At 42.0% G+C, this 18,928-nt stretch overlaps 1 protein-coding gene across 1 annotated transcript in view; it reads right to left on the minus strand.

Moving 5' to 3' along the window:
* The window catches only part of CORIN (corin, serine peptidase), a 346,959-nt gene that overhangs the window by 145,694 nt on the left and 182,337 nt on the right, over positions 1 to 18,928 (minus strand). The window contains exons 8-9 of the mRNA XM_030191349.1: positions 17,098 to 17,208; positions 3,767 to 3,889 (exon numbers count right to left, since the gene is read on the minus strand). Coding sequence (XP_030047209.1) covers positions 3,767 to 3,889; positions 17,098 to 17,208 — 234 coding nt within the window. The remainder of the gene's footprint in view (positions 1 to 3,766; positions 3,890 to 17,097; positions 17,209 to 18,928) is intronic.

Genomic DNA, 18,928 nt, shown 5'->3' on the forward strand with positions numbered 1-18,928 from the left:
TTATGGACACATATTTTTGTGCAAGTATTTAAAACTATAACGTGTTAACATTTTTGTGCATAAAACACAGGTTCACCTAATCTGAGAGGCTGTTGGTTTGATTTAAAATCCCTTTATTACATAACGTGAAGGTCAAGATAATCACAGGTCTGCTGAACAAGGAGCCTTTTGTAAAACATGTAAAGGGAGGTCAGCAAACACACATGTATTTGCCAGCATGTACAGCAGGAGCAGCCATTTCACAAACCTATGAGTGCAGAAAAGCAGTGGCATCACTCGGCATCTTCCACATATAGATACTAGTGATTATTCGTTGAAGTGACAATTTTGACACCTTCAAATTTAAGTGCAGGCAACTGTTCATATAAGGGCCACATTTAAAATATATATATATATACGTATGGGTAGAACATTTTGAAAAATACCCCTGGAAGATAAGCACAGTTACCCCATCTATTACTCATTTCAAAACATGGCCAAAACAAGCACTTTGATGAAACCTATGATGCTCATTTTCAAAGCAGATGGACCTCTCAAAATGCCTAGAAAAAACCATCAATTTGCTTAAAACTTACAAATCTCAATTTCGGAATGTCAAAATTTGGATATTTCATACTGCAGTTCATCCAAATAGCAAGGGGATGTGTTGTACATGTGTTTTGGGTGGGACTAGGGAAGGCCCAAAAGTAGGACATCTAACGGCAATTTTTGAACAGAAAGAAATATCCATGTTTAAAAAGAAGGATGTTTTTATCTAGACCTTTTTCAATCACGTCCAAGTTACAAACAGGTGCTCTAAGCAGCTGACCACTGAAGGGATTAAGCATTGACTCCTCCTTAATCCCCCAATGGTTGCTGTCCCTCCTTCATCTCCCCTGAAAGCAAAACTGGAATGGAAAACCTTTCCTCTATATCAGCTGCAGGTATTATGGCCATTCTGAACAAAGTAGCAAGTTGGTCAGAGGAATAACCTAGTGGTTAGTACAGTGGACTATAAACCAAGGGAAACAGGTTCAAATCCCACTATAACACTCTTAATTTTTTTTCTGGGGCTACTACTACTACTACTTAACATTTCTAAAGCGCTACTAGGGTTACGCAGCGCTGTACAATTTCACAAAGAAGGACAATCCCTGCTCATAGGAGCTTACAATCTAAAGGACAAAAAATGTGCAATCAATCAATTTGGGGCAGTCTAGATTTCTTGAATAGGGGTATAATGGTTAGGTGCCGAAAGCGACATTGAAGAGGTGGGCTTTGAGTAAGGATTTGAAGATGGGCAGGGAGGGGGCTTGGCGTATGGGCTCAGGAAGTTTATTCCAAGCATAGGGTGAGGCGAGGCAGAAAGGGCGGAGCCTGGAGTTGGCGGTGGTGGTGGAGAAGGGTACTGAGAGGAGGGATTTGTCCTGTGAGCGGAGGTTTCGGGTAGGGGCGTAAGGGAAGATGAGGGTAGAGAGGTAATGAGGGGCTGCAGATTGGGTGCATTTGTAGGTTAGTAAGAGAAGCTTGAACAGTATGCGGTACCTGATCGGAAGCCAGTGAAGTGACTTGAGGAGAGGGGTGATATGAGCATATTGGTCCAAGCAGAAGATAAGACGTGCAGCAGAGTTCTGAACGGATTGAAGGGGGGATAGATGGTTAAGTGGGAAGCCAGTGAGGAGTAGGTTGCAGTAGTCAAGGCGAGAGGTAATGAGAGAGTGGATGAGAGTTCGGGTGGTGTGCTCAGAGAGGAAAGGGCGAATTTTGCTGATGTTATAGAGGAAGAAGCGACAGGTCTTGGCTGTCTGCTGGATATGCGCAGAGGAGAGGGAGGAGTCGAAGCTGACTCCGAGGTTGCGGGCAGATGAGATAGGGAGGATGAGGGTGTTATCGACTGAAATACAGAGTGGAGGGAGAGGAGAAGTGGGATTGGGTGGAAAGACAATAAGCTCGGTTTTGGCCATGTTCAGTTTCAGCTGCCGGTTGGACATTCAGGCAGCAAAGTCAGATAAGCAGGCCGATACTTTGGCCTGGGTTTCCACAGTGATGTCTGGTGTGGAGAGATAAAGCTGGGTGTCGTCAGCATAAAGATGATATTGGAAACCATGAGATGAGATCAACGAGCCCAGGGAAGAGGTGTAGACTGAAAAAAGAAGGGGTCCAAGGACCGATCCTGAGGAACTCCAACAGAGAGCGGGATGGGGGTGGAGGAAGATCTATGCGAATGTACTCTGAAGGTACGGTGGGAGAGATAAGAGGAGAACCAGGAGAGAACAGAGCCCTGGAACCCAAATGAGGACAGTGTGGCAAGAAGTAAATTATGATTGTCAGTGTCAAAAGCAGCGGAGAGGTCAAGGAGGATGAGGATGGAGTACTGACCTTTGGATTTAGCAAGGAACAGGTCATTACAGACTTTAGTGAGTGCCGTTTCTGTCGAGTGTAGAGGGTGAAAACCAGATTGAAGCAGATCGAGGATGGCATGAGAGGAGAGAAAATCAAGGCAGCAGCTGTGAACGGCACGTTCAAGTATCTTGGAGAGGAAGGGTAGGAGGGAGATGTGGCGGTAGTTGGAAGGACAAGTAGGGTCTAGTGATGGTTTTTTGAGGAGTGGTGTGACTACAGCATGCTTGAAGGTGTCGGGGACAGTTGCAGAGGAGAGAGAGAGGTTAAGGATATGACAGATGGGGGGGGGGTGACAGTAGAAGAGATGGTGTTTAGTAAGTTGATGGGGATGGGATCAGAGGAACAGGTAGTGCATTTCGAGGAGGAAAGAAGGTGGGCGGTTTCCTCCTCGGTGATATCGGGAAAAGAGGAGAAGGAGGCCTGGGTTGGTTGGTTGAGGGAGTGGGTTAAAGGGTGAGGAGGAGGAGGTGGCTTGGTGGTGAATTTGAGATTGATCTTCTGCACCTTTTCCCGGAAGTAGTCAGCCAGTGATTGAGGAGAGATTGAGGGGGGGGGGGGGGGTGGGAGCGGAGGGCACTTTGAGGAAGGAGTTAAGGGTGGCGAAGAGACGATGAGGGTTGGAGCCGAGAGAATTAGTCAATTGGGTGTAATAGTCTGTTTGGCAAGGAATAGGGAGGACTGGAAGGAGGATAGCATGAATTTGTAATGAATGAAGTCGGTATGGGTGCGAGAGTTCCTCCAGAGGAGTTCAGGAACAGAAAAGTACTTACTGTACCTCAATATATATAAGACTCCTACAAGCCTGAAGGCTATTGAAGTGTTGTACATTCAGGTACAGTAGGTATTTTTCTGTTCCTTGAGAGACCACATTTACAAAAATAAAAATGCTACAGTGGGAATTGAACCTGTGTCCCTTGATTTACAGGCCACTGCACAAACCACTAGGCTACTCCTCTATTCTGCAAGGACATCTCTGTGACCATTTTCAGAAGAATTATGCCAGACAAATGTCCTTGTGCCTTGTTTTCCCCTGTTTATAACTTAAACATTTCAGTTTGTAAAATGGTTGTTCAGGGTGGATGTCTCCAGTCTAAGGATGTCCTTCTCATGTATTGTTGAACATGAAATCTGGATGTCTTTCTGGTTCGAAAATGGCTGCAGGGTGGACATTGTGTGTTGGACCTTTATTTGGCACTTAGACGTCTTTTCGAAAATGCGCTCTATATGTGCCTCAGAACTGGTACAAAAGCTGAGAATTTTAAAAATTATAAATGTGTATTCTCATTGTAGAATGAAACATCTACAAATATACAGGCCACTATTTTCACATGTAGATGCTTCTAAAAATGACCTTCTTAATATACTAAAGCTGAAAATGGCTTACCTTTATTTTCACGGCAGTTTTCTTCATCACTTCCATCCTTACAATCATTATCTCCATCACAACGGAAGGCACTAGGGATACATTGTCCATTATTGCATTCAGTCAGACCTTGGCTATGGCATGCTGGGAAAAGAAAAATAGCTTTCATAATAGCATAGTAGAGGATGGCAGAAAAGGGCCAATTGGCCCATCTATCCTGCTCAGTTTTTCTTATCTTCACTACTAAGTAGATATCCCAATGGCCAGTCATTGACACTTGATCAGTATCACTCCTTATCTTAGATGGTTCTTGTTATCCTTCTTTGGTTGTCTACCATCCTAGGTAGATGTGCATACAAGTTTCTGTAATTTATCGAACACCCAAGTCCCTCCCACCCCCATATCTTACCAGCAGCTTTTTAATAATCTAAACCAGGGGTCCTCAAATCCAGTCCTTGAGGTCCACAATCCAGCCTGGAGATGGGAATAACTAGTGAGGTAATTAAATTCGCCGATGACACAAAATTATTCAGGGTCGTCAAGTCGCAGGAGGAATGTGAACGATTACAGGAGGACCTTGCGAGACTGGGAGAATGGGCGTGCAAGTGGCAGATGAAGTTCAATGTTGACAAGTGCAAAGTGATGCATGTGGGTAAGAGGAACCCGAATTATAGCTACGTCTTGCAAGGTTCCGCGTTAGGAGTTACAGATCAAGAAAGGGATCTGGGTGTCGTCGTCGATGATACGCTGAAACCTTCTGCTCAGTGTGCTGCTGCGGCTAGGAAAGCAAATAGAATGTTGGGTGTTATTAGGAAGGGTATGGAGTCCAGGTGTGCGGATGTTATAATGCCGTTGTATCGCTCCATGGTGTGACCGCACCTGGAGTATTGTGTTCAGTACTGGTCTCCGTATCTCAAAAAAGATATAGTAGAATTGGAAAAGGTACAGCGAAGGGCGACGAAAATGATAGTGGGGATGGGACGACTTTCCTATGAAGAGAGGCTGAGAAGGCTAGGGCTTTTCAGCTTGGAGAAGAGACGGCTGAGGGGAGATATGATAGAAGTGTATAAAATAATGAGTGGAATGGATCAGGTGGATGTGAAGCGACTGTTCACGCTATCCAAAAATAATAGGACTAGAGGGCATGAGTTGAAGCTACAGTGTGGTAAATTTAAAACGAATCGGAGAAAATTTTTCTTCACCCAACGTGTAATTAGATTCTGGAATTCGTTGCCGGAGAACGTGGTACGGGTGGTTAGCTTGACGGAGTTTAAAAAGGGGTTAGATAGATTCCTAAAGGACAAGTCCATAGACCGCTATTAAATGGACTTGGAAAAATTCCGCATTTTTAGGTATAACTTGTCTGGAATGTTTTTACGTTTGGGGAGCGTGCCAGGTGCCCTTGACCTGGATTGGCCACTGTCGGTGACAGGATGCTGGGCTAGATGGACCTTTGGTCTTTCCCAGTATGGCACTACTTATGTACTTATGTACTTATGTTTTCAGGATTTCCACATTAAATATGTATGAGATCTATTTGTATGCAATGGAAATAGATCTCATGCATATTCATTGTGGAAATGCTGAAAACCAGGCTGGGTTGTGGACCTCAAGGACTGGATTTTGAGGACCCCTGATCTAAACAATTACTAAACCTATAGAAGCTGTTGTCAGTGTTCCTCTATCCAGGTGCAAAATGTCCCAGTGGCCTTACTGAATGATACCTGGAGGGGCATAATCGAAAGGGACGTCCAAGTTTTGTTGAGGACGTCCTCGCAAAACGTCCCAATGGAGGGGCGGGGAAACCCGTATTATCGAAACAAGATGGATGTCCATTTTTCATTTTGATAATACGGTCAGGGACGTCCAAATCTTGAAATTTAGGTCGCCCCTAGACTTGGACGTTTCTGATTTTCGGCGATAATGGAAACCAAGGACGTCCATCTCAGAAATGACCAAGTGCAAGCCCTTTGGTCATGGAAGGAGCCAGAATTTGTAGAGCACTGGTCCCCCTGACTTGCCAGGACACCAACCGGGCACCCTAGGGGGCACTGCAGTGGACTTCATAAATTGCTCCCAAGTACATAGCTCTCTTACCTTGTGTGATGAGCCCCCAAAACCCCACTACCCACAACTGTACACCACTATCATAGCCCTTACTGGTGAAGGGGGGCACCTAGATGTGGGTACAGTGGGTTTTGGAGGGCTCGCTGTTTCCTCCACAAATGTAACAGGTAGAGGGGGATGGGCCTGGGTCCACCTGTCTGAAGTGCACTGCACCCACTAAAACTGCTCCAGGGACCTGCATACTGCTGTCACACACCGGAGTATGGCATCTGAGGCTAGCATAGAGGCTGGCAAAAAATATTTTGAAAGATATTTTTTGAGGGTGGGAGGGGTTAGTGACCACTGAGGGAGTAAGGGGAGGTCATCCCCAATTCTCTCCGGTGGTCATCTGGTCATTTTGGGCACCTTTTTGTGCCTTGGTCGTAAGAAAAACATGACCAGGTAAAGTCGTCCAAGTGCTCATTAGGGATGCCTTTTTTTTTTTCATTATGGGTAGAGGACATCCATGTGTTAGGCATGCCCAAGTCCCGCCTTCGCTTCGCCTCCGATACGCCCCCTTGAACTTTGGCCGTCCCTGCGACAGAAAGCAATTGGGGACGTCCAAAATTGGCTTTCGATTATACCGATTTGGACGACCCTGTGAGAAGGACGCCCATCTTCAGATTTGTGTCGAAAGATGGGCGTCCTTCTCTTTCGAAAATGAGCCCACTGGTCACCTGCCAGAATTAGATTAGTTGGGCTTTTGCTGCTTCCCACTTGGCCAATCTCTGGCCTGCAATGTAGATAGCTTGTCTTGTTTTATCCAGGCTACGTTTTCTCCTTTTCTGTTCTCCTGCCTCTGTTCTTAAGGGACTGAAGGTTGGGTCTTTGCAATAATGTCACCTCTTAACCTTGTTCCACTGTCCAATATATCTGTCCCAATATCTTTGAATTTTGTCATGGTTTTCATTGCCATTTCCTCTGCCAGCAAGCTAGTCCAGGCATCTACCACTCTCAGTAAATATTTTCTCATGTTTCTTCTGAGCATACATCCCTGTATCTTTAGATCATGACCTCTTGTTCTTAAATTTAATTATTTATGCCTACCTAGAGGTCATCTGAGATGATTACTCCTAGGCAGCACAGTACCAAACTATAATTGTGCCTGGACATTTTCGTTTTGTCCCATTATGACTGAAAAACAAACACCCAAATCCCATCCTTAACACACCCCTAACATGTCCCCTTGAGATTTGGATGCACTGCACATGAACTACATGCGAAAATGTTTGGATAATGGGTTTCAAAAATACCAATTTGGTCGTTTTGGTGAGAAAAAAACATCCAAATGCTGTTTTATGCCACTTTTTAGATGTTTTTCTATTTCGAAAATGAGCCCCATAGGAACCTATGGAACTTTGTAAGTCTAAGTGCTTTGAAAATGAACCCCATAGTGTCTGATGTAAATTGTAACACTTCTCACAGATATTTTTCAACCACCTCTACAGGTGACAATAGAAGAGATTTGGGAAAATCCACAAATCCTAAATTCAAACACCTCAACTGATTCTCAATTGCTTCTAATTTACCATGAATCAGACATTTATCTTTAACCAGATTTATCTTTGAACAGATTGTAACTCTTTAACCTGCCTTCCCCAAGTCCCCCAAAGAAATAGCAGAGTAATTCAAACCCTCCTTGGTCTCCATCACCTGAGTTTGCAGCAATTTCACTTTCTCACCAACTTGTCCACATGATCTGACATAGATCTCTCCAATCTTCCAATGGCAGCCAAACCTTCTCTCCATCCTACCCCTAATGTTCCAACCTGGATCTCACTAGGCTTTGAATCAACAGTGTGGTGCTCTTACCACTCCCAGGGAATACACCAACACCAGGGGTGTCCGATGCCTCAGAAAGCACAGGATCAATAGCTGAAGCCACACCAGGCACCAAAGTTGTTCCACTGTCCGGCCCCAGTGCCATGACACCTTCCGACGAAGCACCAGCTTTGTAAACTTTGTCTGGGGCCTCACTTCTGGGTATCGGGGGAGTACTGCATACCTCGGAGCTGAAGGAGTAACCGCTTCCTTTAGTTTGCACAAGCTCTCCTGCACTACGTGCAAAATCTGAGGTTACTTCTGATGCAAGAACCACAAACCGGTCTAAGGTCAGCTGTCTGGGAGGGGTACCAGCATCATCCTCAGCGGGAAAGGTACGTGCCTTGCCTTTCCATTCCCCATTGGGTCTGGCTCCACTTACAGACAGTCTAACCAGCAGAGCTCACTTCACCGTGTCTACTCCTGCCACCATCTTATCTCCTCCCCCCCCCCACCCCCCATGGGTCTTCTTTCAGTGGTTCACTCACTTCATTTACACTGGTGATTTTGATGACATCCAGAATGTCAACTATTTCTTTGTTGGAAGGTGTTTTGCAATTCTGAATATCACCTACACAGTGGAGGAGTGGTCTAATGGTTATAGTTTTTTTAATTATTATTATTATTTATTACATTTGTACCCCGCACTTTCCTACACAATGCAGGCTCAATGCAGCTTACATAGTAATTTGAAATACAAAGTTAAGAATAGAATTTTCAATAAAACAGTAAAAACAACGTACAGCAGGTTTTGATCTGGGCAACCTGGGTTTGATTCCCACTGCAGCCCCTTGTGATCTTGGGCAAGTCATTTAACCCTCCATTGTCCCAGGTACCAAAATTTAGATTGTGAGCCCTTTAGGGACAGAGAAAGTATCTGCATGTGTACAGTGCTACATATGTCTAATAGTGCTATAGAAATGATTAGTAGTAGCACCTAACTGGCTGGAATCATCAGTCTATGTTTGAGTGGCTGTGATCTGGAAACATTAAGCCAATTCTGCCAGCTTTGATGCATTTTTGCTCGTCTTCTTCATTTTCTGAACATAACCCCAGATAGTTTTTGTTTTTCAATTGACTCATAGTAGTGGTAATTTAAGTTTGCAACACACTCCTGTTGCAAATGCTCTAACATGAGAGCAAAAAAGCATGTTGTAGTCTGGGAGAAATGTTGAGGCATACCAATACTGAGTTGGTTTCAAGCAACTAAGGAGCTTGGAAGCAGTTGTCCATCAGAAAGCTGGAAGCTAATGAGGTTTGTAAAGAATAACAAAATGAAACTAAATGTTATAATATAATCTAATAAATTGATATCACTGTCAACAGATATGAAAGGATGGATTTTACAGTTTAACCACAGGATGCCTGTTTCAAGGCAACAGGTATCGATGTGTTTCTCCATCAGAACAAAGCCTTACACATAGAAACTGAAGGTGAAAAGGAACAGACTCAGGAGTAATCTGAAACTTTCTTCTCTGCCCCACCAAGTTAAGGACACACCTTTTCCAATGGCAGTAATTATGACCTGCTGTTTGCTGCATATTTTCTTTTTTTTTTTTCATAGTTTGCTATATTTTATCAGTGTTTAAGTTTTGGATTTATGTTAGTGTATTGGTTGGTTATTATTGCATGATTGTACATCTGGAATTTTTACCACTAATATAATGCTGGCTAGCAACAAAAGATGAAAAAATATAGTTGAAGTGAATTTAACAAAAATAAGAAACATATATTTCGAGCAAATTGTTTCATAAACATATAGATTCTCCTATTTGCTTAGGAAGATGCTCTAACTCTAAGCTTAATGCATTATGCTAAAAGAATAAAAACTTGGATTGATGGGAATAAATTACACTATGGGCCATATGGGAACAGAATGGCAGCAAATAAGGTGGAAGGCTATTCCAATGAGAAGTGGCTTGATATCCAAAACTACTAGCAAAAAAATTCTTATGCTTAACCTTTTGGGGGTTAAAATAAAGAAGCACTAAAGACCCTCTAGAATCAACGTTAGAATTTCTTGATAAGAAAATAAGAGCTCTTGAAGCAGGAGCCAACACATGCAGATTAGAAAAACCAGAGAACATGCATGTATTGGTAACCAATGTAATTGCAACAGCAATGGCGTAACCCTTTCAAACTTGGGTAGTTTGACAATCAAACAGGCAGTAGTTTTTAACAAAGTCTAAATTTTTTTGAATTACCAACTCATTGCATCCCATGTAGACTATATTACAGAAGTGAATATGGAACAGTAGCATGGTCTGAATGATCAATCTAAATACCTCTGACAAAAGCTTACATGTCTCAATTTCCACAACACCTTAAAAACTCTACTTGCTATCTCCTGAGCCTGAGCTTCAAAAGTGAGATATCTGTCAAAGATTACTCACAATATTTTCAAAGTAGACTCCAAAGGAAAAATCACACATTAAAATTTAGATCGTTCTCCATGATTTTATTAAAGTGACTGCTAAATAGCAACAACTTGGTTTTCGTCTTGTTTAATTTTAACTTAAATGTGGCAGCCCATTCCTCCAATATTTCTAACCCCAGTTTTGTAGTGGAAGCTACACCTGCAATCTTACCCTCAAAAGGAATAAACAAAGTGATATCGTCAGCATATGTTAGTAATCGAAAACCATGTCTGAGATTTTGCGTCCTAGACGCATCATCATCAAATTAAACAAGATAGGTGACATGGGGGACCCCTGAGGCATGCCATAGCCCGGGATCCATTCCTCAACAGATACTCTATAATATCTATAGGTCAGAAACTCTTTAAACCAACTCAAGACTGAACCACTAATACCATAGTAATCCAAGATGGTTGACAAGGCCTCATGTTCCACCAAGTTGAAGGCACTCGACATGTCAAGTTGCATTAGAACTCTCTTTCCTAAACTGACCTCTCTCCTAACTTCTGCCACTAATGTTGCCTATACTGTCTCCGTATTGTACCCTCTCCTAAAACCTGACTGAAAATAGTGCAAAATATCATAATGGGTCAGATAATTGGTCAGGTGCTCCAACAGAGAGCTAGAAGCATCGGGTCTGTAGTTTGACTTTATCCCCAATTGCAATGTAGGATTCTTAGGAATGGGTGTGAGTACAATATGACTCTTTGCCTCTGGAAATTTGTCTTCAGCCAGCAATTTTATAATTTTTTGATGCAAAAAAAACACAGAAACAAAAGTTCACCACATCAGCCCTGCAATAAGTGGGCTGGACAAATGTCCAGTGGACAATGGGACCTGGTGTACTTAAGTAGATATGTTCTAACTGAACTAATGGATGGATTAGAGAATATCTCCTAGCATCTATCGACATAAACACCATCCATATCATAGTCTAACTCTTGAATACAATCTAATGGCTGCAATTTTTAAATTGTAATTTCCTTGCTTGCCTTTTCTATCTTAGTCTTAAAATTTATGGCGAGCGTGTCCACAGATGAACAGAGTCACTAGATGCTATTAGTTCTCTCAAATTGGCCATACTATTTACCGGACAGTACAGCTTTTGAAATCCAGATGATACCTGCACACATAATTAGAGTAATAAACAAGATGGCTGCCTAACCGGCTGAACGGCAGAGAGCTCTGAGCGTTTGGGGAGAAAAACTTATTCCTATTTTCTTAATAATGCCTCATTCCAAAAGAAAGGGGAAGCTAAGGTTAGATCCTCAGCCTACCTTGACGTCTTCTCCGGCCCAAGCGTCTCTTGAGCGGTACTTCGCCGGTTTTTCCAGGTTCCAGAGGGAGGAGGATCCCATAGCGGGAGCTCTCGGAGAAGCGCGATCCCCGCTGGGAGAGGAAACCTCCCTTTCACCACCATCAACGTTCTTGATTCCTCCGTGTCCAGCGTCGACGGCGTCCCTGGAGGGAAACCCCGCCGATCCCGGAAGTGTATCGGCAGGGGTAACCAGTGAGGACCCGGGTATGCAAAAGTCGACTCTGAAGCCTGAGGGAACTTGTCTTTCCTCAGTGAAAAATCCGGAGGTGACACTGGAAACGATTGGGGTGATGTTGGACCTGATGAATTCTACACTACAAAAAACCTCAGGTGATGTGTTAAATTTAAATGCCAAGTTTGAAGAGCTAAAAGTAACTGTTGAATCTGTTAAAGATAATCTAACAAAGCAAGTGGCTAATCTTGGTAAAGAAGTAGAATCATTTAAGGAGTTTAAGACTATGTTTGTTAAAGATAATATGGACATAAGAAGAAAAATTGAACAATTAGAGAATCATAACAGGCGGCTTAATCTCCGTCTGTTAAATTTTCCTAAGCTATCGGGGGTAACTCCGATTGAAACATTTAGAAGATATTTGAACGAGATTCTCAAAATTCCCCTGGACGCTATTCCTCCGGTGAACAAAATTTACTTTATTCCTAAACCAAAAGGGGAACTGCGAGGAACAGAAAATATTACTCCGGATCTGCAAAACATTTCTGACATTTTGGAACAATCTTCAGAAACAATACTTGACAGAGCTACATTGTTGATTTCTTTTGTTTTTGAACAAGACTATAATAACATATTAAGACTGTATTTTCGTAATATTAAGGCTCAATTTTGTGGTTCTAAGGTCTGGATTTTTCCAGACGTAACTAAACAAACACAACAAAAAAGAAAAGCTTTTCTTACTTTGAAACAGAAAACAATTGATATTGGTGGTTCTTTTTTCTTGGCATATCCATCTAAATGTGTGGTTAAGTTAGGTCAGACTAAATATACTTTCTTTTCACCGGAACAACTGAAATCGTTTCTAGACATGAAACAGTTGAAGTAATTTATAACCTGGAGTAAAAGCAGCTTTTACTTGATAATAATGTTGATTTCCTTTTCTTTTGAAACTTCTCTGACTCTATCACTCCCCCCTCAATTTTTGAGGTCTAAGGAAGGCTAAACTATCTTTCTCTTAAATGTATAATTACCTTTTAATCTTCTTGTCCATTGTAAGATTTATTTTTTGAAGTTTTTTTTCTTTGTATTTACTGGCAAAACATTGGATGAGAATGTTATGTTGTATATTATTTGCCTGTGTTTCAAGCAAGGATTACCTTGTTAAATGTATAACAAAATTATAAATAAATAAATAAATAAATAAAAAATTAGAGTAATAATTTAATTTTCCTTGTTTCATTTCAAATTTATATTCATTAATGGCCTTTCACCAGGCTGTCTTGTTTAACTCTGTAGAATCTTCATGCCATACTCTCTCCAACTTCCTACAATCCCTTATAAGCACCAATAAGTTCTCACTAAACCAATTCGATTGCTTTTTGCCTATGCCTCTCTTAAATTGAATAGGAACTAAGGGGTTATTTACTAAGCTGTGGTAAAAGGGGGCCTGCACTAGCGTCAGCACGTGTTTTTGATGTGTGGCCATTTCGGAGGAAGCATTTACCACCACCCATTGAGGTGGCGGTAAGGGCTCCATTGCTAACCTGGCGGTAACCGGGCAGTGATTACCGCTGTGTAAGCACCGGTGCTACAAAAATAGAAAATATTTTTGTAGCGCCAAAAATGGCACATGCTGGGGGTGGGAACTACCACCAGGCTCCTGTGGTAGCCTGGTTATAGTTCCGGATTGTTAGGCGGCAAGCTTGTTGCCATTCATTAGTAAAAGGGCCCCTGAATCATCTAAAACTTGACCATAAATATTGTCCTAACTCTTTATGAAATCCTCAACTTCATTCTGCTGCATTAAAATATCTATTACCTTATTCCAAAACATCTGGGAAACAATTTTTCCTCAAATTTCAAGCTGATGAATCAAACCACCCTTAGGTCTCTGGATTTTTTCTCTAAAATAAAGTGCAAATTGCAGTTTAAAATGGTCAGACCAAATAGTAGACTCCCAGGCCCAGTCATTAACAATAAAATCATCCATAGAGTCCAGTCTAACTGCAAAAAGATCAACTTGATGACCTTTATCATGAGTAGGTCCTGTACCTAGAGCCACATAACCCAGATATTTCAACATATTAGACTATTTTTGCAGCAGAATCTTCTGCCTGCTCTAAATGAACATTAATGTCCCCCAACAATAAAATATTTGCAAAGCTCATGTTGGCATCAGACATAAAATCTCTGAGATTATACTGTGCTATGTCGGTGAATGAGTATTGCAACCTCAGCTAATTCAAGATGAAGTCCCTATGTCATGTGACAGGGCTTGCAATTTGTCAGCACCCCATTGGTACTTCTCTATAAGAAGTGACCATGTGGAAACCGCTACAGTGCAAGGCAGGTTTTTTGTTGCCCTGCAGCTCCTCAGTGCCTCCTCTCCCCCACTAAAACTAACTCTCTTCCACTGCTCATTCATGCATGCTGCCTAATGCTGCATCTACTTCTGGGCTTGCATTAATGAATCTCTCTTAGCAGACAAATAACTGTCACTTTAAGGTGGTTTACTGATTAGACAGCAGAGAAAGTAGTGCAAAGTCTGTGGTGGCAGCTGCTTGCTTGTACAGACTTGTGTTCTTTCCTTCTCCTCCCCCACCTTCCCCCTCATTTTTTTTGCATCATCTTTCATAATAACTGAGGATATGATTAACAAAATGAGTAAGAAATATCTAGATAGATAGATAGATAGATAGACGTAATTTTATTATGTATAGACAAGGCAAGTAGAAGCATGGAAGGCAATTTTCCACAGGGCACCTACATTTACGTTCAATTGAGCACACTAATTTATAGAATAGATGCACATACATGTGTGAATGAAATCACAAATAGACATTTACACACATGTGCACTTGGTGCTGTTCTATAAGTCTGGTGTACTAGTCACATAGCATGTAATAACAAATGTGCTGTACCAGTGGGTGGAGCATGGGCATGTCATGGGTGTTCCATTATAAAATAGTATCAGATGTGTGCATTGCAAGGCGTTCTTTGGTGTGCCAGCTTATGCCTGCCATTGATCTGGCGTAAGCTGTTGCATTTAAGATTTGGCACACCAAAGCTGCTTTGTTCCACTATTCTGTAATGGGTTAAGCTCACCTTAATGCCATTATAGAATCAGCACTAAGCACAATTGTTTGTCAGGCCTACATTTACTGTTCCCTCTAAGCTGAGTTGGAGTCCTCCAGCTGCACTGCTACCAGTGAGGGGTGGTGCTTCAATATTGTGTTTTCAATCATTACAGACACGCAGATTCTCTGGAGTCCCGCAAAGCCTGTCTGTCGTTTACTATAAAAATATGATAGTGAAACAGCACCCCAGCTTCCCCCCCCCCCCCCCCCCCCCACTGGCAAGAGTGTAGAAGGAGGGCTCCCATTCAGCTTAAAGGGAACAGTGCCTACATTTAGGCATCACTTTATAGAACTGCCCAAAGAGAATGAAACACAATGCAAACCATATTGCATCACACAGACAAGCCACAGTACAGTTCTGCCCCCTCACAGCTGGGGAGGCCTGTTATTAGCTGACAGGGTGATGTCTGGGCAGTCCTGGCACCTACTCAGTCCAAGATGAATCCTCATGCAAATTCAATCCCCTTGTATATTTTATTCTTGTGAAGATAGCTCACCAGCCCCCCCCCCCCCTCCCCTCCCCACCCTTTCTATGCTTTCTTCATCTGCCAGATGCATTGAAGGCTGTTGTTCATCATGTGCTGAATTCACCCCTAGGGCAAATCTGTTTCTTCTTCACATACCTTCATGTTTATGCTAGTTTCACACAGGCCAGTTGGTAACTTTGCATTGGAAAAAAAGGATCATACCTATTTTTCCGCACATGTCCACAAAATAAATTATATCTGTATCTGTATCTATCTCTCTCTTACATATATCTACATACAATATCTATCTATATCTATCTATCATCTAAGATAGAGAGATAGAGAGATAGATAGATGGATTGATTCCCTTCTCTAACCTGTAACAGGAGGCTTCTTGCAGCCTGGACTGATTTATATCACTGCTGAGTGCCAGATGTTAGATGGACACTCAGACCGTCACTGTTGCTGCTGCTGCTCACTCTGGTACACAATGAAAGGATGAAGAGCATGTCAGGACCTGCCACCCTTCCTTGTTGACTCCCAACTTTCTAACGTAGAATAGAGAGCTACATGGGAATGGGGATTGTGGGAATCCTAGGGAACCCATGGGATTCCTGTGGGTATGGAAGAAGTTGCCATGGGATTCCCACAGGGATGGAAAAAGTTACCATGGGATTCCTGCAGGGATGGAAGAGGTTGTCCTGAGATTCTCACGGAAGTATAGCCAAAATCTCTGGTGACTCCAGAATGTGGCATGGAATGCACTATGAGAGGCAACTGAAGCACCAGAATGAGGCTTGGAACATACAGAAAGAGACAGTTGGAGTGCCAGAATGAGGCCTGGAATACCCAGAAAGACAGCTGAAACACCAGACTGAGGTTTGGAACACTCACTGATTAAATAGTGGATATCATCCAAAAAACCACTGGAAGCTGTTGGGGTTGGGAGGAAACAGAGGGATGAGAGTAAGTAAATAATAGCATTGACTCTTATGGGTATAGGTGGTGATGGAGGAAATTAATTGTGAGGATAGGTGGGGATGGAATGGATCTTAGCTGGTACCAGTAGGTACGTGTTAGATTTCATTGGGGATGAGCAGGGATGGGTGAAATTTCTATTCCCAGGCAACTCTCTAATGTAGAACTGCAGCACAGCACAGTGGTCTGTTGGAAATTTGAAAGTCAATCACAGAGGGCGGAAGAGTCCCACCTCTACCCTCACTCTTTCTTTGAGAGCCATAGTAAGTGAGCAGCAGTGATGGCTATAGTGGTGAAGCCTGCTCTGTGCCAATGACAGGAGACTGAGTAGGTTGGGACTGGGAGCAAGGGCACAGAGTGAAAGTATGATGGGGTACACAGTCATACCAAAGATGGTGCAACAATTTTCTGCCCCTCCATAACTGTGCCCTGTGCAGCCACACTACTCACACTGCCATTGGTACGGTACTGCTTCTAGATCTTTTTTTATGACTTCCAGTTCACATCCTTTAAGTGGTACACAGACTAATAAATATTTCTATCTTAAAAGCATAATTTTACATTTTTTCAAGTCTCCATTCATTTTTTCATTCTTTCTGACCTGTTTATTCTTTTTAAAATTTTTGTATAATCTACTAAAAAGCATATGTGTCCACCGACTTCCTCAGTAATATTACTAATAAAGATTTTAGAAAAAAGAAACAACTCAAGTACCAAACTCTGGGTTCCCCTACTCATCATTTGCTGCACTAAAGTGAACTTCATTTACATCACAGACTGCATCCTGGACCTCAACCGGTTCCTACAATTAGCTTGCATTTTTCACTCGCCTCTTTTCCTATAGTTCTTTTTTCAAAAACATCTGCTTCCACCATCTTCTGGCATACATATGCAAAATTTCAACTGAAATTATATGCAAGAAATTAGATAACTTACAACAGTTGACCTCATCTGATTTGTCTATGCAGTCATGATCTCCATCACACACCCAATCAACTGCTATACATCTTCCATCTCCACATCTGTGTTGTTTCAAAGGATTACAGTCTGAGCAAGAACAGAATACAGGGGGGAAATGAATGATGCAGAAAATGGTTCCTACTTTGCTTAAGTGATTATTATACTATAAGATCTAATTAATAAACTGCATTAACATGCATTAAACCTTGGTAATAGCCTTTAACTTGTGTTAATGTTTCATTAACACCTGTCACTGTGCATTAACATCAATGCACATTTTTTGTATTAGCAGATGTTTGCACTTATTATTATTTATTTGGATTTTGCTAACACTTTTTCAGTAGTAGCTCAAGGTGAGTTACATTCAGGCACACCGGGTATTTTTCTGTCTTACAGGGCTCACAATCTAATGGCCAAATATTGGCATATACATGCATATTTGCACATTTATGTAATTTAGCAATTTTATGTATATAGATCTCTCTCTCTCTCTCTCTCTCTCTCTCTCTGTGTATATATATATATATATATATATATATATATATATATATATATATATATATATATATATATATATATGAATATGAAACCAAAATGCCTTGTCAGTTCTACTTTTCTTATATTTTAGTTTATTTATCATTTCTGTACAAGAACAGTATATATATATGTGTCATTAGATCTATATGTTATTTTTATTTTTTTATTGATCCATACTGTGTCAAGATTTCTTTAATGTATTTATTGATTTTCTTTAATATATATGCGTTTTTAGACTCCTGAAGAAGGCCTTTTTAGGCCGAAACATGACCTGTGTCAAGTCTCGGAATTTATAATAAAGCCAACAGTTTTTTGAACATCATCTGCTGCTCTTTCTTTTGTCACCCTCACTATGATTGACTTGCATAATGCCAAGCACCATATATAGAATTCCCTAGTATGAAATGTTGCCTAAATTAAAGTGCCAGAATGGGGAACACTTAGCACTAATTCTGTAATAGCATTGAGGCACGTCTAACCTGTTACAGAATACAAGCACAAAGCTGTTTTGGTACACTGACACTTAGGTATGACCACTTGCGCCAAGTCAATGGTTGGCTTCAGTTATCACAGCTAAGTGCACCATGCAATGCGTGCAACTAACAGTATTCTAATTGTCGACGGGTCCATGACACGCCCATACTCCGCCCATAGTTCCAGCCCACTTTCAGTTACTCACTATGCAAGTTGACCAACAATTTTAGGGGCCCTTTTTACCAAGCTGCAGTAAAAATCGCCATGCGCTAGCGGTAGGGGCCATTTTTGCCACGCCTTGTGGCCCTTTTTACTGCAGTGGGTAAAAAGGCTGAAAACAGACATGGCCATGCAGTAAGAGTGCTCTTACTGCATGGCCATGCAAGGGGGACCACCTACCACCACCCACTGAGGTGGCGGTAAGGACTCCCGCACTAACCGGGTGGTAACTAGGTAGTGCGTGGTGGTAACTGGGTAGCGCGTGGCACTGCCTGATTACCGCCAGGTCACTGCCTCGGTAGAAAATAGTGGCCTATTTCCCCTAGCACCGGAAATGGCACGCGCTAGGGCTGGAACTACTGCCGGTGCCCACGTTGGAGTCAGGCCTACCCAGGCCTACCCAGTCAGCAGCAGAGATACAGGCCAAAAGCAGGAGAAATGAAGGTGGTGCCAACATCCACACTACCTAGTGCATATCCAGGTTAACCTCAGACCCCACCAAAATACCAGTTCTGGCTATCTCACAATTCCAATGTGTAGGTAACATGTAAATGGCATTTTTAAATCATCTCATGTG

This window comes from Microcaecilia unicolor, chromosome 2 (assembly GCF_901765095.1).
Source record: "Microcaecilia unicolor chromosome 2, aMicUni1.1, whole genome shotgun sequence".
NCBI lineage: Eukaryota > Metazoa > Chordata > Amphibia > Gymnophiona > Siphonopidae > Microcaecilia > Microcaecilia unicolor.